This window comes from Podarcis vaucheri (assembly GCF_965113315.1).
Source record: "Podarcis vaucheri genome assembly, chromosome: 5".
In the NCBI taxonomy this organism is placed as follows: domain Eukaryota; kingdom Metazoa; phylum Chordata; class Lepidosauria; order Squamata; family Lacertidae; genus Podarcis; species Podarcis vaucheri.
The window spans coordinates 37,940,106-37,962,328 of NC_138763.1; the positions used below are offsets into that span (position 1 = coordinate 37,940,106).

General features: G+C 41.7%; 3 protein-coding genes across 7 annotated transcripts; 1 reads left to right on the forward strand and 2 right to left on the reverse strand.

Moving 5' to 3' along the window:
• Positions 1-207: 207 nt before the first annotated feature.
• On the reverse strand, positions 208-5,169 carry SMCO1 (single-pass membrane protein with coiled-coil domains 1). The gene is made up of 3 exons (XM_082221967.1): positions 3,661-5,169; positions 1,943-2,092; positions 208-1,435 (listed from the first exon to the last, which is right to left on the reverse strand). The coding sequence occupies exons 1-3, from the start codon at positions 3,708-3,710 to the stop codon at positions 1,051-1,053; spliced, it is 585 nt and encodes a 194-aa protein (XP_082078093.1). The 5' UTR covers positions 3,711-5,169; the 3' UTR covers positions 208-1,050.
• Positions 5,170-5,863: 694 nt separating this feature from the next.
• On the reverse strand, positions 5,864-13,709 carry WDR53 (WD repeat domain 53). 5 transcript variants are annotated; one of them, XM_082221916.1, is made up of 3 exons: positions 13,591-13,709; positions 8,283-8,773; positions 5,864-6,648 (listed from the first exon to the last, which is right to left on the reverse strand). In XM_082221916.1, exons 2-3 carry the CDS (start codon positions 8,760-8,762, stop codon positions 6,073-6,075), a joined length of 1,056 nt encoding a protein of 351 aa, XP_082078042.1. In that variant the 5' UTR covers positions 8,763-8,773; positions 13,591-13,709; the 3' UTR covers positions 5,864-6,072. The 5 variants fall into 5 exon arrangements, with proteins under 5 accessions (XP_082078042.1, XP_082078041.1, XP_082078040.1 ...); XM_082221915.1 differs by lacking the exon at positions 13,591-13,709 and adding an exon at positions 13,146-13,248; XM_082221914.1 differs by lacking the exon at positions 13,591-13,709 and adding an exon at positions 13,038-13,171.
• FBXO45 (F-box protein 45) lies at positions 13,328-19,511 on the forward strand. The gene is made up of 3 exons (XM_082221939.1): positions 13,328-13,758; positions 14,666-15,022; positions 16,515-19,511. Exons 1-3 carry the CDS (start codon positions 13,444-13,446, stop codon positions 16,698-16,700), a joined length of 858 nt encoding a protein of 285 aa, XP_082078065.1. The 5' UTR covers positions 13,328-13,443; the 3' UTR covers positions 16,701-19,511.
• Positions 19,512-22,223: the final 2,712 nt, after the last annotated feature.

The window sequence follows — 22,223 nt, forward strand, 5'->3', positions numbered from 1 at the left end:
ATCTAACCCATAGAGAATGTTATGTTATGGGGCAGCATATATAAATGGATATGTAAAGATATGCCCCTAGGTGTGTTTCATAGATTACCCCTTACCCATTTTATGCTCCAAACAAAACTTGAGTAGTTTCTGCTGACGACGAGGACACTGAAAATGGCTAATAATGAAGTGTTGCAGCCCAGCCATTAGACATGAGTGTGCATAATATTTTCTTTAAACTATGAATCACTTTATTGAGCAGTTTGTGATTTCATCAGGTGCAAACAGTACATATTCGAGTGTGCTCTGGTGTCAATTTGCTTTTAAATGGGGCTGAATAAGACATGGTGACAAACTTTTAACCACATTGGTAACAGAGAAGAAGATAATAACATGCAGCTATGTTTCAAAATGGCAAAAGAAAGCATAGGAACTATGAGGGTATACATAATGAACAAAAGTCAAGCTAATCATGGCCAATCATAGTTGGCTTAGTGCACTTGAGGTTGCAAGTAAATAAGTATGCATTTAAAAAATCACCTGAGGAGGACTTCCTCTTTATACCCCCCTTTTTTACTGTGAGAAAATTGATCAACAAATTGGGAGCAGGCACTCCCTGAAGTATGCAGCAGGACCCAGCAAATATGTACATTACACTCGCACCAAGACACATGTTTGTGATATATGCAATTATGCCTGCCTCTCAAGAATGGGGCCTGTATTTCAAGTGAGAAACCAAAAAAGGGGAACTTCAAGATTATACTCTACTGTAGGATCTGGGTGATAGATTTCAAAAGATAGGAGCAAAATGGGAGTTGTTAATATTAGCAGTAATAATAATGCATAGCTTTAGTCATGCTTCACATATGCAATCTTCATAATCCGTACAACTTCTCTGTGAATTGGGCCAGTACAGTGGAACTTTTTTCTGTTAAAGATGGGGTGAAGACTGAGAGGAAGTCTTGCATAAAGCTACTGAGTAAGGACTTTGCAGTTATAAGCAGTTTTGGAGACAATTTGTTTCTAGGTTATAATCCTTTAGGGTGTGTCTCTTGTTCTTTGCAAGCATGTTCAGTTTTTTCTGTATTCCACTACGCGAGTAGCAGACAGCAGACTTCGCTGAAGCAGCGGGTTCTTCACCACGTTGTTTATAATAGAGCTGATGTCATTGGCATAATCTTGCCTTTGATCAGCAGGATAGTAGCAGGCATTGTGACAATTTGTAATGAAAAATGCACAGAGGGCTTTAACATCTCCTTCTTGCAGCCCCAGTTTCTCCAGTACAGATTCCCAGGCCAGCCTAATTCTTTGGTTTCTGCCTTTTCGCCTCAGAACAGATGACAGAGTAGGAAGGGCTTTTGCCAGATCTGGTAGCATTTCTACCACTTCAGAATGTAAGCAGCGAATAGTTTCACAAATGTAGCTGTAGAAAATATTTACCTCCACAGAAGAGAATCTGGAAGAAGATACAGAAATATAACCCATTTTTCAAATAATCAAAGTCAACAGGACCAGGATTTATTGCTATTCAGGTAACAGGAGATATTATAAAGCTACAATCCTGACTACACTTCTTAAGGTGTGTATTTTATTGAACCAGTGGAAATTTAATTTGAGCCAAAAGAAACCATGTTTGTGATAATTAAGCCCAACCTAAAATGTTTATTTGAAGTAATTCCCTAAAACTAAGACTAAGTCAGCATTTAGGTTTACATTTTGGACATAAAGTTGGAAAGTTTTCAAAATTTATTCAGAAGTCCTAAATGGAATTATTTCTCTCCAATATTCCATCATTATAAATTAAAATCATAAATCACTACATGTTCATGTGTTGCCCATATGCTAAACCTATCAAATGATGCTTACAATCTTACGATACCATTATCAGGCACTTTACAGCACAGCCTAGTTAAAATTATTAAAACTTTTATTAGATTTTTTGCCCTTGATTTTTCTTTCTCACCTGTCTTCTAGCAGTGATGACCACATTTCATCCTGGTCGAACTGATGCTCCATTACTGTAGTCCGAAACTCAAACTTCTCTGTTAATTTCTGAATGCTAGAGTCTAGCACTGTAAACTGACCCTCTAAAGCCTGCAGTTTGTTCTCCACTCTGTTACGATTTAAAAGCCAGAAGTTATTAAATGTCAGAACAAGTTAGTCAGGAGTCTCCACTTTTGTAGCATATCCCAAGACTCATATCTACAGGTTGATTGTAATCACTTGATGAATTTAATCAGCATATGGCTCTGGAGCAATACACTTTCTGAATCAGGAAGCATGTTAAACTCTGTACAGTATTGCATTATGGCTGCTGTCACTGCGAAAAACTGAACTTATGACAAAGCAAGATGATACCAAGCAATATTAAATCTGCAATGCTATGCGTGCTTATCTGGAAGCAAATCATACTGAGCTCACATACACTTATTTTCAAGCAAATATATACACCATTGTGTACACAACCGAGTTTTTATTCACTGCCTTTTATACATAGATTTAGTGGAGAATAAAGGACATACTCTTCAGTTTCAAGTGATCAAATATTTCATGGGTATCTTAACATCAGAAGGTCCCTTTGAAAGGGAGTTAGTTTTTGGCATCACATATTTTTCATTTATTCACAGACCCTTTAAGAACTAGAATTTTATTCATTGTTTGGGGTATAACCAGGTATTTTTTCTCCCCAGCCAGAACTCATTGGAACGCAGTTCCACCACCTCTCAGGTAGGCACCATTGCCATTATAAGAGAACAAGGGAGGCATTCATGCTGAGCACCAATTTTTCTAGAAAAATAGCATTTGGTACAGCAAATCAACATTAGATGGTACTCTTCAAATGGTAGCGCAATAGGGACATTCCAGAGATGCGGGTCCAAAACTTACAAAGTCTTATGTATAACATAGTGAGCATGCAAGTGCATTCCAACTTAATTTGATTCTTAATTTGATTTTTAATGACTGGTGTTTTAATGTATTTTTAATCTCTTGTTGGAAGCCGCTCAGCCAAATGGGCAGGGTATAAGTATATAAGTAATAAATTATTATATTATTATTATAGAAAAGCCAGAATCAAAGCCACGTGGAAAGCCATGTTTTAGTCCTGATCACAAGCTAACCACTTTTTAATCAGCATATAATAGGGAAACAATTCCCTAACCTTAAATTACTGCAAAGATAATTGATGCATATTGTAACACATACAAGAACTTCAGTCCTAAATACATTTACCAATATGTCAACCCATGGACATTTATATCTAAATACAGTATACGTGTGCATCGCCCCAGTTCAAAAATAAACACCTTGTGGTGTTTAAAAGAGTAAAGAAGAAACACTGTAAACTCTGCAAACCAAGTCATTAATATTTTCATTATTTCTATAATTTCATTAGAAATAAAAGAATATGTAACAGCATATTCAATAATACAGTATTTAAGGCTTGGACAGTAGACATTTTCCACCATCATCCAGACTTACAAAGGCAGTTACTATATAAAGGTAGCAACTGCTGCCTTCCAAAATAATGTATTATATATCATTTTTTGTAAGCTGCCTTGGAGATTCATCAGGCAGAAAAACAGTATCAATATTATAAACATCTAATTTATAAGGTGTGAATTTTTTTGCTGTTTCTCACAATCTATCCCCAACAAAGCAGATTGGTTTCCCCTTCACAACCTGTTTAATGTCTTGTTCAGAGCACACAGTGATATAACTTCTCTGGCCATCTTCAGGGAGAGAAAAATAATCGTATGTTTAAATGCCGGTTAGCTTCTCTTTTGCAGCAGACAGCAAACATATAACAGGAGTTCCAACTTGTGCTGAAGGTCAATTTTCACTTAAATCTTTTTATAGCCAGCCAGGACATCCAAGTTTAGCTTATTAACACATGGCCACAAGCACGTTGTTTATTGAACCACAGTGGATCAGTTGTGACAGTTTCTCTTGCTTACATGAAGATAAATGAATTATTCTCACACAAACTACACTAACCTGTTAAATTACTACGGTAATTTTCTATTTGTGTTTGTTTAGAGTCATATTGGATTGCTATGTGGGCGGTAGAGCAGCTTACTGCTTCAATCTTTATGTATTTAAAGTATTAATGTTGCCACCCATGTTAAATACATCTCTTTTCATTTACATCAGTTATGGCAAGTTGCTGCTCAGCTCCCAATACCCATCTGTAGCAATATACATGAGTCACATCAGGTACAAAGAGAACATGTATGAAGAAATTGCCACCCCTCTTTACATATACATATCTATACCTACGCATACACGAAATATGTGAAAGGAACACATCTGTTTTAAAGTAAAAAAACTAGCTATTTATAGATGCATTGATCTCATTTGTCCTCTGGTCCTGATACAAGAGTACAAATGACTTCTGTATTCTGTTATTAGAACCAGAAGACAAAATATGTTCCAAGAAACAGCTACTTAACCTATAAGACATTCATTCATATAGCAAGCAGAGCAGGGAAAAATATGTAGTGGCTGCAAAACTGCAGCAATTTGCTCAGAATATATGGCAGTTTATATCAAATAGTAAATATTTTGGGCACAGGAAATATTATATAATTCAATGCCTCAGTTCATCCAATCCCTCAAACCATTGCTTAGAGGTTTAGAAATGAACTGCAGGCTTGTGTACCTCCTCTTCCCCTCAAGCACACAGCTTCATTTTCAGTTTGTCGTTCCATGTTTGCTAAATAATCCAGATCAACAAACTATGCCCTTGCAGTCCATACTTGAAATGCATGGTTTACCCTCTAAACCAGAGTTTGCTGATTTGAATAGCATGGTCAATGCCTGCCTGTCATTTTAAGATACCAGTACAATTGCATACCCATAAGTTTGGTACTGTGGCAAAAGCAAAAGTTAACACTTTTGTTTATTGTTCTAATCATCCAAAACTTCCTACTTTACAGAAAATGACCAGAAACAATATTAGGCTCTTATAAAAGGTTTAAGTCACCATTTGTATACACAGCTTAGATCTCACAAAAGCCTTATCAGTTAAAGCTTTATTCTCCATAAATATGAAAAGATCAAGAAGAAACCCAGGATTTTAGAGTATGCTGCTACTATCCCTTGTACCATACAGTTGTCAGTATCAATCACATCTTCTGCTCTTACAAACAAAAGGATGAGAATGAGCAAAGAATCACTATGCTATGAAACAGTTACAGATAGGTAGCCGTGTTGGTCTGCCATAGTCAAAATAAAAAAATTCCTTCCAGTAGCACCTTAAAGACCAACTAAGTTAGTTCTTGGTATGAGCTTTCGTGTGCATGCACACTTCTTCAGATACCTTTTATGCTATGAAAGAAATACTTCCCTGCTTTTATTGGCAGAAAATTTAGCATATTGGTTTTTTCTTTTAAAACTTACATTTTCAGTTTGTGTAGTAAAAGTAAATTGTAAGTTGTGATTTAATAACAGCAAAAGAATATTAATGTAAATAAACTAGGCAGAAGTATCTAAACCTGGGCATATTGATAACATTTTATGATAACAACAGCATGTAACAATAGGTTGAAAAAATTAATTAGGAACTCATGTTTGATTTCTTCATAGAAGAAACCTAGATTGTGCTGCATAATTTAAGACTTAAGGATTCCTTGGAATCAGCTTTTTGCTTTTGAACCACAATAGAGGAAATACAACTTCTAGGATCCACCATGGAGAAATTCAGGCATACTCATGGATAAATTATACATTAAAGCTCAAATCCAAATACTGGGTAGATGTAGTTCAGCTGGCTTAAGTGTGCATGAAGGGATCTTTTGAAAGTCTTCTGATGGCATTGGAATTTACAATAGCATGTACCAATATGCAATTTTTTCCTCCTGTCAAAAAGTTATTCACACATACACACATTCACAACTGAATTTTATTTCAAACTCATCAGCAAGTTAATACCTGGTTTATCATAAGATATCCCATTACTGATACAATGAATTAAACTTTATCCACTGCTAAAATAAATATTTTTAGCAATATACAGAAAAGCTGCAGTTGGTTTAAAACACATTAGGGGTAATAAAGGTGGTGTATCAGACAAACGGTTAGGCCAAGGCATGTCTAAGCTTCAGCAATAGGATAGACTGATATACTGGTACTCTGATCAGCAACCAGTATTCTTCTAGAGCCTTTAATCTCTGCACATGAAATCCAGTTCACCTTCTCTCCATGTTCAATCGTTAGTTTTGGTAAAATTGGCACATGCTCATTTGAACAATCTGCATTTATTTTGTCAAGTTTCTTGGTGGTGTTGGACATCCTAGTTCTCCTTCTGTGGATGGATTTGACTGGACTCTTCTGTTTTCCTAGTTCATTGCTGACATCCCACAACAACACTCTGCCATCATTTCCTCCTGTAATGAACCGGTAGGCTTCTGGTAGAAAGAAAATCTGTGACACTGCTAAGGAGTGGCCCTTAAATGCTGCCTCCTGCTCAAACTTGGTACCTGTTACCCTAAAGATTCTGATTTTACCATCTTCAGCTCCACAGCCAAAAACATTGCCACAAGCAGAAACAGACAAGGAATGGGCCAATGGAGGGTTAAAAAGCTGACCAGTTGAATGTTCATTGACTTCCTCCTCTTGCAAGTCCACAATCCACAGAGGGCGAGCTTTCTGCAAGTTCCACATCATAACCTTCAAAAAGAACAAATCAGAATTATTTCTTTGTATAGGGCATATACTAGCACACACTAAATGAGTTCATGTTCCTATTTGCACACAGTTTTAAGTTTCCTTTATGTTGTTCTGTTCCCAGAGTCATAAATTGAGGTAGCTGTCACCAAGTGATGCTTCCCTGCGTCTATAAATCAAGTGAAAAAAAGTTTACTATCATTTATATAGTAGCATTTTTCACTGTTAAGCTTTGAGAAGCTTTAAACAAATTGCACAAAAGATTTCTTAAGAGTACTTTTACTACGTTTATTAAATCCATCTACCAAGCTGAACAAATTACCTTGTGCCAAAGAAACAGAGGTTCTCAGAATGTTGCATTATCTAAGCTGTGAAAACAGCATTCCTGTGACAACACCCAGACCTCTATGTTGTATTAATTACAATGACCAGTAACCAAGAACTGAGCAAAAACTATTTCTTAAATCAGAAGCCTCATTATAGAAACTAAGAACTGAAAGATGTATACCATTATTCATTTAAAATAGTTTAATACTGCTTTTATTATAGATGGGTGTTGGTTAAAATAGAATTGGCTTGTGCAAAAACCAAACTAGACTGCAATCCTTATCTCACTTATCTGTAAGTCCCTTTGAATTCCACAGAACTTATTTCTGAGTAGACATGGTTCAAATTGCATCATAAATTGCTTGTGTGATGCAGGATTCCCTGGTTCATCAACCATCACATTTCAGGTCATTAATTTGAAGATAGGGAATATGCCACAGGCTCACGTTCCTTCAACTGCAAATTTCTCACCTCCTTTCTTGTGATAACTATGGTTTAAAACAATATCAGAATCTAACAAAATACAGGTTAGTACTACCAGATGTGCCTCCCAACACTGTGTGCCAACCTGCTTCAAACCATGTTTTGGAGGAGATGCCCTGTGAGTGCTGATCTTAGTTTGCTGAATCTGAATATAATGAATACCACAAATTGTGGAAAAGAGAGGGGAGTCTATGCATAATAGGGAAGCAGGGACCATGACAGCCTGCAACACATTCCCAATCTCTAAGTCACTGTTTGAAGATTGGAAACACAATATCCGATTTGAGCCTGTATAGCCATAATATTGTTGCCTTTTTACTTCCCTACATGCATAATAAAGAAGTTTAATCACCACACTAACTTTAAGAATTTCTCACACAGCAGAAATTTAAGACGATGAACCTGGATATCTCTATAAAGAGAAATGCCAGGGCTCAACATAGCATAAAAACCCAATCATTTGGGATTTGGTCTATACTCAGTGGCATAAGGGCACTTTGCTCACCCTCAGTTGTATTCTTTATTACTTAATTTGTCCCCTCCGTTAAACTACTTCAGCATTTGATTTAGCCATTCACCGGAAGCCAACATTTCAAGAATGATTCCTTTTTATCTTGCCTGCTTGTTTTATCTTGGCTGGCACTCATACTGTCTTTCACAAGGGACTATCTTAATTCCTGATCAATACATATATAGGAGGATTACTTCATCTAATGCCACAGGAGGCTCATAGCCAAATTAACATATAGTAGGAGAGGAAAGAAACATGTATCAAAGATCATTGCTGGTGTGCGCCCTACAGGAAGCTTTCATTTTATGCTGATCACCTTCATATCCAGACCACATGAAAGAAGGCTTTGAGGTCTTTGAGGACGAAACACAACTGATGCACAAATATTTGAGTGTCGTCTAAGGCAGCGGCTTAACTTCTTGCTTTCCAGATCAATTATCTTTATTACTCCAGAATCATCTGCAGCACCTAATAAACTATCTGTTTCATTTACTGAAAGACAATTGATCTCTTCATCATTTACATGGAAATGTTCAACTGGCTCTTTGAGACACCTAGTATCCAAAATGCTAACAGTCTCTCCATGAGAAGCATATAGTCTTTTGGAACAGGTGGGAGAAAACACAACACTGGTGACATCATCAGATTTCTGGAGAAGTGTGTGCTCTAATGGAGTCCCTTCCTCACTCCAGATGGTTAGCTCCCCTCCTTCTGCTCCTGAAGCCAACAGACCATCTTTGTTCACGTTCAAACATAATATTGAAGAAGAGTGTCCATTGGCCCACTTCTCCGCCATAGTAGGAGAGTCTGAAAAACACAAACACATGATTAGCAAGATAGAAGTTGTTTCTGGTATAGTTGATTCCTCAAAAGTCACAGGATGCATCACTTCATTGCATGGACAGAATGTATGTTTTAATGCCACCTTTGAAACCACAATTTATAATCCTGGAACCAAAACAGCTTTAAGTATCAGTCTGATTTTGTTTAAATGAGAGGCCATTTGTTTAGGCATGCAATATACACCTCTGTTCTCCTCAATTAATTGGTTTATAGCAAAGCTTGCCAACATGGCATCTGCTAGTGCACATGAAATCACAGATGCCTTCCCTGGCACCACAGAATCCCCTTTTCCTACTGAAATAAGGGACTGAAAGGAACATTCTGCAGTAGTCAACAATACACTGTGATATGGGCACCACAACCAAGCATACCGTATTTTTTGCCCCATAGGACACACTTATTCCCCTCCAAAAATGAAGGGGAAATCTGGGTGCGTCCTATGGGGCGAATGCAGGCTTTTGCTGAAGCTTGGAGAGCGAGAGGGGTCGGTGCGCACCGACCCCTCTCGCTCTCCAGGCTTCAGGAAGACATCCGCAGCCTAGGCAGCCCTGCGGGAGTTTCCGCTGAAAGCAGAGCGCCCGGCGCTTCGGGAACACATCCACAGCCTAGGCAGCCCTTTTTTCCTTTATTTCCCCCCCCAAAAAAAAAACACTAGGTGTGTCCTATGGGACGGAGTGTCCTATGGGACGAAAAATACGGTAAGTGGTGCCCACAACAGTTTGTCTGGTTTACTAATGTACCCATGATGAATATGCCTATATACCTTATGGTCATATAGCACTAACAGAGAACTGCAGTCAGAAATCTGAATGGCAAAAGAGGATCGAGCAAAAGTAAATCACTGACAGTAAGTTCCTAGCACGACATTTTGGAAAACAAAGCTCAGTATGTCTGTTCTTTGAAAGAAAGTCTTTGAAAATAAATGGTATTCCTTAGTATGCATTTAACTCCTTGGAGATGACCCAGTATACCTGAAGGAGTGTCTCCACCCCCATCGTTCAGCCCGGACACTAAGGTCCAGTACCAATGGCCTTCTGGCGGTTCCCTCACTGCGAGAAGTGAGATTACAGGGAAGCAAGCAGAGGGCCTTCTCAGTGGTGGCGCCCACCCTGTGGAACGCCCTCCCATCAGATGTCAAGGAAATAAACAACTATCTTACTTTTAGAAGACATCTGAAGGCAGCCCTGTTTAGGGAAGTTTTTAATGTTTGACGTTTTATTCTGTTTAATATTCTGTTGGGAGCCGCCCAGAATGGCTGGGGAAACCCTGCCAGATGGACGGGGTATAAATAATAAATTATTATTATTATTATTACTTCTTCATACATATGCTTGTTGTTGTTGTTTAGTCGTTTAGTCGTGTCCGACTCTTCGTGACCCCATGGACCAGAGCACGCCAGGCACTTCTGTCTTCCACTGCCTCCCGCAGTTTGATCAAACTCATGCTAGTAGATTCAAGAACACAATCCAACCATCTCATTCTCTGTCGTCCCCTTCTCCTTGTGCCCTCCATCTTTCCCAACATCAGGGTCTTTTCCAGGGAGTCCTCTCTTCTCATGAGGTGGCCAAAGTATTGGAGCCTCAGCTTCACGATCTGTCCTTCCAGTGAGCACTCAGGGCTGATTTCCTTCAGAATGGAGAGGTTTGATCTTCTTGCAGTCCATGGGACTCTCAAGAGTCTCCTCCAGCACCATAATTCAAAAGCATCAATTCTTCGGCGATCAGCCTTCTTTATGGTCCAGCTCTCACTTCCATACATCACTACTGGGAAAACCATGGCTTTTACTATACGGACCTTTGTTGGCAAGGTGATGTCTCTGCTTTTTAAGATGTTGTCTAGGTTTGCCATCGCCTTTCTCCCAAGGAGCAGGCGTCTTTTAATTTCGTGACTGCTGTCACCATCTGCACTGATCATGGAGCCCAAGAAAGTAAAATCTCTCACTGCCTCCATTTCTTCCCCATCTATTTGCCAGGAGGTGATGGGCCCAGTGGCCATGATCTTCGTTTTTTTGATGTTGAGCTTCAGACCATATTTTGCGCTCTCCTCTTTCACCCTCATTAAAAGGTTCTTTAATTCCTCTTCACTTTCTGCCATCAAGGTTGTGTCATCTGCATATCTGAGGTTGTTGATATTTCTTCCGGCAATCTTAATTCCGGCTTGGGATTCATCCAGCCCAGCCTTTCGCATGATGAATTCTGCATATAAGTTAAATAAGCAGGGAGACAATATACAGCCTTGCCGTACTCCTTTCCCAATTTGGAACCAATCAGTTGTTCCATATCCAGTTCTAACTGTAGCTTCTTGTCCCACATAGAGATTTCGCAGGAGACAGATGAGGTGATCAGGCACTCCCATTTCTTTAAGAACTTGCCATAGTTTGCTGTGGTCAACACAGTCAAAGGCTTTTGCATAGTCAATGAAGCAGAAGTAGATGTCTTTCTGGAACTCTCTGGCTTTCTCCATAATCCAGCGCATGTTTGCAATTTGGTCTCTGGTTCCTCTGCCTCTTCTAAATCCAGCTTGCACTTCTGGGAGTTCTCGGTCCACATACTGCTTGAGCCTTCCTTGTAGAATTTTAAGCATAACCTTGCTAGCATGTGAAATGAGTGAAATTGTGCGGTAGTTGGAGCATTCTTTGGCACTGCCTTTCTTTGGGATTGGAATGTAGACTGATCTTCTCCAATCCTCTGGCCACTGCTGAGTTTTCCAAACTTGCTGGCATATTGAGTGTAGCACCTTAACAGCATCATCTTTTAAAATTTTAAACAGTTCAGCTGGAATACCATCACTTCCACTGGCCTTGTTATTTGCAGTGCTTTCTAAGGCCCATTTGACTTCACTCTCCAGGATGTCTGGCTCAAGGTCAGCAACCACACTACCTGGGGTGTATGAGACATCCATATCTTTCTGGTATAATTCCTCTGTGTATTCTTGCCACCTCTTCTTGATGTCTTCTGCTTCAGTTAGATCTTTACCACTTTTGTCCTTTATTATGGTAATCTTTGTACGAAATGTTCCTTTCATATTTCCGATTTTCTTGAACAGATCTCTGGTTCTTCCCATTCTGTTGCTTTCCTCTATTTCTTTGCATTGCTCGTTTAAGAAGGCCTTCTTGTCTCTCCTTGCTGTTCTTTGGAAATCTGCATTCAATTTCCTGTATCTTTCACTATCTCCCTCGCATTTTGCTTGCCTTCTCTCCTCCGCTATTTGTAAGGCCTCGTTGGACAGCCACTTTGCTTTCTTGCATTTCTTTTTCATTGGGATGGTTTTAGTTGCTGCCTCCTGTATAATGTTGCGAGCCTCCATCCATAGTTCTTCAGGCACTCTGTCCAGCAAATCTAAATCCTTAAACCTGTTCCTCACTTCCACTGTGTATTCATAAGGGATTTGGTTTAGATTGTATCTTACCTGTCCAGTGGTTTTTCCTACTTTCTTCAGTTTAAGCTTGAATTTTGCTATAAGGAGCTGATGATCTGAGCCACAGTCAGCTCCAGGTCTTGTTTTTGCTGACTGTATAGAGCTTCTCCATCTTTGGCTGCAGAGAATATAATCAATCTGATTTCGATGTTGCCCATCTGGGGATGTCCATGTGTAGAGTTGTCTCTTGTGTTGTTGGAAAAGCGTGTTTGTGATGACCAGCTTGTTCTCTTGACAGAACTCTATTAGCCTATGCTTAGGGACGTTCTATACGGATTGACAGACGAGCATTAATCATCACAAGGGTGTCAAGTGGAGGCAGAGAAGTGGCTGGCATTTGACTAGCCCAGACCAGTACTGACAAGGAAAGACGGGCAAAGCGCGTTCAAACAATACTCCAGACTAGAGAAAACATTCGGTGAAGGGTGGGGGAAGGAAAAGAAAAGACGTGAAAACAGGGAGATGGGTGAGCATTCTTCATAGCTATGAGGACCAAACCAGTCAGAAACACGCCTACAATCCAAGTAAACGCTTATTGCCAAGTAAATACGCAATAGGGTGACAGCCTCAAGTCAAGCCACCCTACTACTGTATTTTAGTATCGAGGAGGCCAAAAAAATAACCGAATTACCTCAGACAGGCTTACCCGTCCCGCCGTCTCTCCATGCGACAGTGTCCTCTTCCGGCGAAGAGAAATTACGTCACCCTATTATCACACCCCCCCCCTTTACATTAACAGGTGAGGTTTTCGCGCATGGATTTAGAGAAGCCCCCTTGACAGCTCTGCCCTCACCCAACATGGTCGGCTCACCTTCAGGGCCTAGCTCTCAACCACCGCCGCCACAATAGTAGTAACAAAAAGCGAATAAAAGCTCCGCAGTCGGAGAGACCCGCGGCAGGAAACCTGGATTCGTCTCACCGCTCCTCCAACCGCGAACCGAAGAGGCAGTGGAGGGGGGAAAGACAGCACTTTCTCCGACGCCTCCTCAGGCCCCGGCTAAAGCTTTCACTTCCGCCCGCACTTGCCGGCAGCTGGTGGGAAGGACGTCGAGCGTCGGCTGCGCCGCCTCCCTCCCTGCCCTCGCTGACGGCGTGAGCCGGATTGGCCGGTTGGCTGCTTGGTGGGCTCGCGGCCTCGCACCGCCTTTGCCTGGGCCGGGGCGGTCGGTTGGCGAGGCGTGCGCGCGGGACGCGAGGACTCGGTGGGACCGGAGGCTATGGCGGCGGCTGCCGGCGGCGGAGGCGGCGGCGGCGGAGGAACGCCGAGCTCGGTGGCTGTTGCTGCTGCCGCCGCCGCCGCTACGGCTGCTAATGCGGGGGGCTGGCGGCTTCCCGGGCGGGTGCTCGAGTTCGTCTTCTCCTACCTGGAGCTGCGGGAGCTGCGGAGCTGCGCGCTGGTGTGCAAGCTGTGGTGCCGCGTCCTGCACGGCGACGAGAACAGCGAGGTGTGGCGGAGCCTGGCCGCTCGCAGCCTGGCGGAGGAGGCGCTGCGCACCGACATCCTCTGCAACGTGCCCACCTACAAGGGCAAGGTCAGGATGGCCCCGCACGGGAGGGAGCGACCCTCCTTTTTTGCGCGCGCGAGGAAACCCAGGAAGGAATATATACAGTAGATATAATCTGGGTACTCTGCCCCTACATCCCTTGCACGAGATAAGATACTGGAGGTGCCGAGGGTCTCGTCTCCTGTGTTTTGTGAGCAGGACCTCTTTCTTCTTAAACCCAGATGTGCGGGGAGGAGAGGACATTGTTCCGTGTTGTGAGAGAGAGGGAAAGAGAGGCACTAACGCACATGCTCAAAAACACTGGCTGCTGATTACTTTGTTCCAAGGCAGAACTCTGGCACCGATTCTGGGCTGTTTCCTAGCTCCAGTAAAATGCAAACTGTCATTCCCCCTCCCCAATTGCACATGTATATATGCATACCAGTGTTGGTGGAAACACTCATTGAGTACATGTTGTTCAGATGTGGTTCCTCTTTGCAGCCGCTGCCTATGGCCCAGATGCTTTGCATGGTAGGAACTGCAGAAAGGTATAGTGCTCAATAGGGCACCATCTTGGGAACTGGATTGAGGACCCCCCTGGGGGGGTTGATGCCTTGCTCCAGCATGCCTGGAATAGCTGGTGTTTAAACGATGCTTTTCTCCTGCTTGCTCTGTTTCCAAAAGACCTTGGCAGGCCTGTTTTTCTATGTTGAGCCAGGTAGCCAGTTCTAGCCCAGCTGGGCAGGTGGTGAGGACTGAGGTTGTGAAATCACAGCGTGTTCTTACTCTGGGTGGCATTCTTTTACAGATGGGTTAATTATACATCTATTTGGGTTTACCATACCTTATTAAGAATAGGTGTGTAGAGTTGTTGTTGTTGCTGTCTTAATAGCCTTGCCTAGTTTAGTAATCTTATCTCCAGCATTGCTTTTTCAAAAAATACCTTCTGTTCCAGGTACGCGCCTTTCAGCATGCTTTCAGCACCAATGATTGTTCTAGGAATGTCTACATTAAGAAGAATGGATTTACTTTGCATCGGAATCCCATTGCACAGAGTACAGATGGAGCAAGGACCAAGATTGGTTTCAGTGAAGGCCGTCATGCTTGGGAAGTCTGGTGGGAAGGCCCTCTTGGCACAGTGGCAGTAATTGGGATCGCTACAAAACGAGCTCCCATGCAGTGTCAGGGCTATGTGGCACTCCTGGGCAGTGATGACCAGAGCTGGGGCTGGAATTTGGTGGATAATAACTTGTTACATAATGGAGAGGTCAATGGCAGCTTCCCCCAGTGCAACAATGCCCCCAAATATCAAGTGAGTGAAACCTGGAATGTATATAAGAGTGTTGGATCTGTGAAGAGCTATGCCAGGGAGGTCCAGCCACTTAGACCAAGTGCGCCTCAAGAGCACTTTGACACAGAACCTTTGGGCCACACACTGAATTAAATTTCCATATTGTAAATTAAAGAGCACACAATATAGTTAATATATTTAATGTAAGCAATTAATATATTTAATTGAATATATATAATTAAATACACAATTGATAGATTGAGTTCCTGTCAGGATAAAAAGGTCGAATATAAATCAAAATAAAATAATTTTAGATGACTTCTAGTCAAAACGATTTGAGCCTCTTGTGAAGCCATTAAATAAATGCAGCCCATGGAGGAGAAGACAGCATAAGGTGGGGTGGTAGGGCAGGCAACAGCTGTCTCATCCTCTTCACCTGCCAGCCAGTCACCACAGCCACCACCATCTATCCTGCTTCCCCACCCCACCCCCGCACAGCCTCTTCAGGTCAGTTGTTGACTGAGGGGGGAAGGATTTGTAGAGTTGGAAGGGGACCCCAAGACCCCTTGCAGTCCCTGGCAGGCAGTCACCCCCTCCCCATCTGTTAAACAGGGCAGCAGCAAAGCTTCCATGGCAAGGGGCAGCCCACCAGTCTCACAGAGTGCTGGGCAGAGAGGCCCCGCCATATCCCTCCTGTAGGCTGGCTGCACACCATGCCTGGGCTGTGTTGCGGCCTCCCTCCAGCCTGGCGGCTCTGCTCTGTCTCTCTCTGCCATCACTATTGTTGTTCCTTCAAAGAGGCGCCAGCACCAAGCCACACCTTTCTCTCCATGTTGCCATGCCGGTCCACCAATCAAAAGATGCAACCTCAAACATTTGGAAATGTGTTGCCCAGCTCCCTTTCTCCTTATTGGTGGGTTTTCAAGCATCCCTCCCCACCACATATACTCTCTCGTGCTCATTTGCTGTTGAGGGGAGAAGCAACCAACCAGCTCTTGCTCTTCAGGACAGGAAAGGCAGAAGAGTCGCTAAAGAGTAGTAACAGGTCTGAGGGCAAGGGCCACCAAAAAAGGTCTCATGGGCCACATGTTGGACTACCCTGAGCTATACATTCCAGAATTTTTTATAGTAAACTCTGACACATTCTGTTTTAGGCACAATTCTGTTTACATTTACTTGGAAATAGGTCCCAATCTGTTCAGTGGGGGTTACTCCCTGGTAAGGCTTCCTCCCTAACCTCACTAGCTTGGGAATTAGCCAAGTTGAATTCAGCAAGGCATGCATCAAAATGAAGAATATCTGTTTAACCAGTGTAGTTGTTCAAAGCCCCATGACTGACTCTTAGCTTTACCATTGATCAGCAGAAAATGTCTTCAAAGGGCTTTTCTGTATGTTAATTGTTTTAATTAATCCCCCCCCCCCATGTTATTTTGCCTCGGCATCTGTTTACCTTCACTTTATCTTGTCTCTTTCATTATCCCCTTTCTTCAATCAGTCTTATTTTTGTTTACAGATAGGTGAGAGAATTCGTGTCATCCTGGACATGGAAGACAAGACTTTGGCTTTTGAGCGAGGCTATGAGTTTCTAGGCGTTGCATTCCGAGGACTGCCAAAGACATGTCTGTATCCAGCAGTGTCTGCTGTCTATGGAAACACTGAAGTGACGTTAGTTTATCTGGGGAAACCTTTAGATGGATGACATTTTGTTTTTAACTGGGACGTGAACATCAAGTTGACAATATGGAGAAACTTGCATGTGGGTTAATAGGGAAGCATGAGTGAAGTGTGTGGATGCGTATCCAAGAAACATCAAGGAAAACCAAAATTTGTGATCCAAAAGGCCAGCTGTACGGAAGAGAGTTTTACCTTTCCTTTTTCTGCCGGACCAGAAAAATTCTCAGGGGGTTGCAGTTGGTTGAATGGGCAGCTAACCACATGCATGTTGCATAAGATTTCACTGCAAAGGTGGCAGAATGGAATCATGTACATACCGTACTTTAGGGACTCCTGTATAGAAGTGGTTGAGGAAAGCTGACTGAGACCTGTAAGCAGTGTGTTCTGTGAAAAAGACTTCATTTTTAAAATTATTTGTTTCCTTCCTGCCTTTGATCCAGTGTGTTTTACCAAAGGTAACTGAAATTGGTTGGATTTTATTTAATGTATTTTTAGTGTAATGAGGAGTACAATGTATTGCACTTCTCCAGAGCAAAACATTGTGCAGTTATGTTAAAGCGTGTTTTAAAGACAGTTTGTACAGAACACTTTAAAAACCAGAACAAAACAAAGGGTTGCTGTTGCTTTCCCTGGGATGTAATTTTGTTAATTGGAAACCTCCCCCCCCACTACATATCAGGTGTTGGTGTCTGTCCAGTCGAACAGCATACATACAAGTGCACTTCTTTTGTTTTGTTGTACAACATCTCATGTGACAAAAGAAACTATGAATGTTTATTGTAAAATGCTTTAGATTTGATAGCTGAAAATTCTGTGCAGGTGGAAGGATAAAGTCAGTTTCTAATGTGAGTGTTTTTGTTTTACTTAAAATGTGAGTGTGTGTTGCAAATGACCATATGTCTTTCAATCCACCTTCTAAAGTATGACTTAAAATTAATCTTGCAAACTATGAGCCGTCCACCAAATACTGCTGCTCTTTACCCATTTTAATCAGAATTGTATTGTGGTTGTGGGGTGGCCATGCTTGGTGGGTTGTTCCCATTATGGTCTGCAGTACCCCAACCCTTCATTTTGGTCTATTGCCAAATGTATTGCTCTCTTCCCAGTATAGCTATTAGATTGCAAGTATTGCATATTTAACTAAATATTTTGAAAAATAGGTTTCCAAAGTACTACCTAAATACATACCATGTTAAAATTGCATAGAAAAATATTTTAACAGATTTCAATCTTTAGCATAAATAAATTGAACTTCAAACAGGAATCAAATTTCTGACACAATTATGGAGTCTGTCCTTTGGTTATATTAATTGCTGAGAAATGTTTTACAAAGCTAATTTGTCGTGCATAAAGAAAGCACCTTCAAATGATGGAGCAACTGCATTTCCCCATTCTTTGGCATCCATATCCTGCACAGCTTGTATGTCTTAATTGTCTTAAGTCCACAGGCTGGTTCTTGGTACTAAAGTGCTATTTTGTTCTGCCTTAGACATCTATTTATTTGGTGTAGAGTGAGAAAACACTTTCAGTGCAGTCCTGGGCATTTTTTCTTCTTCTCAGAAGCAAACCCCACTATGTTCAGTGGGATGTACTCCTAGGTAAGTATGTGTAGGACTTTGGGAGGAAATGAGGTATTGTTTACATTCTTTACATCATAATCAGAATTATGCTGTTTCGCAGACATATAGTTCCTTAGATGTGCAAAAGAGAACAATTCCCTTAGGCATTCTTATTTTTGTTAAAGTCAGGGAAAGCTGCTAAACACTACGTTTTTATTTTTTTAATGGGCTGAAGAGTACATTCTTGCTGCATGCAAGGTTTAAAGTGGCAATCCAGTATCTTTGGTAGTGCCATCCGTCCTCAATACTTAAAAATTGGTCATGCTATGACCTTCCCAGCAACCTAGCCTTCTTGCTGTAGGCTTAGCCATCATGTTACCTGTCCTACCATCTTGACATACTAATGCATCTTGTTTTACTATTGTTTCCAAACCCCTCTGCTCCCTTGTAGGTTGCAGAAGGAAGTTATGGTTGATTATTGGTTTGGGACTGCTAGTATTCTTTGGTTGGTGGCACAGGACTGTAGTGAATAGCATCACACTAGGCAGAAAGAGGCTCTTTTATGAGGCCGCTGAAAGTGCGAGGGATAAAATGTGGATTCAAAAAAGAGGGCAGTGACTGTACTGGAGGAGTCTATGTTGCATGTTCTCAGCTGTTCAGGCTTTCCTAGATCTTCACTTCACTTTCCTTCCATGTTCAGATTCCGCAGAACTGCATTTGAGGTCTGCATGTGTGAATAAATGTTTTTAAAATATTTGTTCTATGTGTAGTATGCCGCTTAACAAGTTCATTCCTGGTCTCTTTCTAAAATTAAGCAAGTGAATCATTTCAACACTGGTACTATGAAGAAATGAATGATTTTGGAAAGATGTATCACTTCCAGAAAACGTTGACTGTATACTATGCTATAAAATATATCACTACAAGATTCTATGGCATGAGCTAAACTAAAAGGAAAGAAGCTTTCGTTAGAGTAATATAGTCTCTCTGTGCAGTCTCGGATGGATTGCCCTCTGCACTTATTTATGGACTTCTGAGTAGAGAGAGCTGGTCCTAAGAACTGTGTCAGGGAAATTTTTGCTAGGTTTTACTTCCATTTATACAGGATGTCTTGCTCGCTTTACCCTTACATGTGGCATAGCATTCTGCTTGTGCCAAGTGGTCAAAAATTCCTTGGGGCACAGGGGACAAATATGTATATAAACCTCTTATAACTTATTACCTGAAGACCAATTCCAAGCTGTACAAACAACTGAAATAAATTGTTAAAACATAAATACACTACTCTGTATTATTGTGTGTTATAATTGAGTCCTATTAGTACTGGGTGATTTTCTGTTTGACTGGAATACAGAATTTTTTTACAATATTTATGTGATCGACTAATGTCAAATTGTGAACTTTCCCTGGAGATAAATATGTAAACCCCTTTGATAAGCTGGACTACTGTATGTGTAAACTCTCCCTGATGGAAATGGTGGTGTTCGTTTTCCTGTTTTGTTTTTGTAGAAGACTTGTAGCAAAATACGCATTTCTCACAGGTACAATGTCTCAGCATTTTTGCAGAGACAGGCTGTCTGGGAGTTTGTTCAAGGTCTATGAGGAGTGTTTAACTGGATCTCAGCCCTCAGATTCTGGGGTGGAGCAGAAAATGAAGACAGCTTACTTGGGCAGGGCTATTTCACAAAACTATACAGATACAAATCCTGTCCGTCTCCCCAACAGAACACACTCAGTAGAATGCACCAGTAAACTGCAGTTCCCTAATAAGTATAACACATGCATCACCTGCATTGATTTTTTATATTTTTAGGTGCAGACACAAACCATCTAGAGAGTATTCCTTAAACATTCAATGTGAAGTGGCCTTCAAATGAAACTTGGCTACTTCCAGAGGACACATGGGAACTGCAGTTGTTACTGTCGTAAAAGTGTACATACTTGGAAAATGAACTACTATTATTAATACTGTACATCCTAAATGAGTTGCTTCAGCTGTGGGTGGATGGTGAGACATGGTAATTCATAAAGGAAATAATCAACTGAGACTATAATGTGGTGACTATAGCTGATCAAGTCTCCATATGCTGCCACACGCAATAGGGACAGGATTCCTCTTGGGAGTTCTTTCAGCAGAAGCACTGTTGTATGATGTAAGTTTAAGAGCAGAGAGCTATCATGCTCTGGTTGCTGGGCTTTCCCTTTCATGCATATGGGTGGCTTGAACGTCATTTCACTAGTGGACTAGGAGAATGGTTCCAAGTGCCCTTTTACAGAAGTATTAGTGTAGGTTTACATTATTCCTGATGGTTCTCTAATTCCATGTTGTGTGAGGGTGATGACCATGATGAAAACAAGAGAGGGAAAGGAGAATTAAATTCCAACTGTAATATGTATAACAATTGTGGATTAAGGTTAGGTTTAAAAACAAAACAAAGCAGCAACTTCAAATTACAAGCAGGCAGCAAATTGCCAAAAAGGATTACGGTTGCATTCTGTTGTGAGAGGCTGACTCTCTAGCACAAAAGCTTAAAAGGTAAAGGTACCCCTGACCATTAGGTCCAGTCGCAGATGACTGGGGTTGCGGCGCTCATCTCGCTCTATAGGCTGAGGGAGACAGAGTTCGCAGGCAGCTTCCAGGTCATGTGGCCAACATGACTATGCCGCTTCTGGCGAACCAGAGCACTGCACCGAAATGCCGTTTACCTTCCCGCTGGAGCAGTACCTATTTATCTGTTTGCCCTTTAACGTGCTTTCAAACCGCTAGGTTGGCAGGAGCTGGGACCGAGCAACAGAAGCTCACCCCTTCGCGGGGATTTGAGCTGCCGACTTTCTGATCGGCAAGCCCTAGGCTGTGGTTTAGACCACAGCACAAATGCTGATAGGATTGAAGCCCTGGCTGCACTGAAGTAAGCAGGCATGCTGCAATCTAGAGTAGATTGGAGAGTAGGCCTCATGAAGAGTATTAGAACTGATGTGCATTTAACTAAGATTCAAGTTTCAAGAGTCCAGCTTCATCTGAGGTTTGTCTATTGATAACAAACTAAGTTCGCTCAAAGTGGTCTGCCTAATCTAGTAGGTGTAAATGATGGTGGAAGTCCATTTAATTTGCTGTAGAATGTCTATGCTAGGCAACAAGTAGGAAAATTATAAACAATTCTACATGGTGGAGCTGCTACCTCATATGTCACATGAGAGGCACTGTACAGACCCAAGAGAGAATGTTCTTGTCCTCATGGAACTAGGATATCCTGACAGTGGAAATGCTCAGGAGTGTTGATTATATAATGTTTGTGCATTCTCTTTACCTTCAGTGCAAGAGAGGTACAATTCAGTAGGAGTGTTAAAAGGCTGTATTAGCAAGTCTGCACACAAAGTCTTTATGTTTTTATATTAAATTCATGTTTCAGTGAATGATGGGAGATGTGCACCTGGCAGTCTGAAAATCTCTGTTCTTGTTTTGAATGTAATACCCAGCACAGTTTGGAAATATTACATCCTCCAGTAAATGTGTCAGGGTTCTGCCTGCCCAGACATTGTATCTGAGGTCTTCTCAGAGGTAAGAGCAAGGGGAGCAGGACCCTCCAGTAGATTTCCACACTGCAAGTGACCCTGAAAAACCATTTGATCCAGATATCCCTGGCCTATGACTGGAGCTGCCTGGGCTTCTGGCTAACTGAAATCCCCCGCCCCCATCTCTTCCAGGGTCACAGGAGCAGAATACATAGTGAGGCAGGCAAGAGTTTCAGAGCAGGCTTCCTCAACCTCAGCCCTCCAGATGTTTTGTGACTACACTTCCCAGCACCCCTGACCACTAGTCCTCCTAGCTAGGGATCATGGGAGTTGTAGGCCAAAAAAAATCTGGAGGGCCGAGGTTGAGGAAGCCTGGTTTCAGAGCCACTGCTGCTGTGTATGCCTAGCTGCACACGAGGCTACTCAGAAGGAGGGGGAAGCAAATGGAAGCACCTGTCTGAATCAGGGCCTGAGTG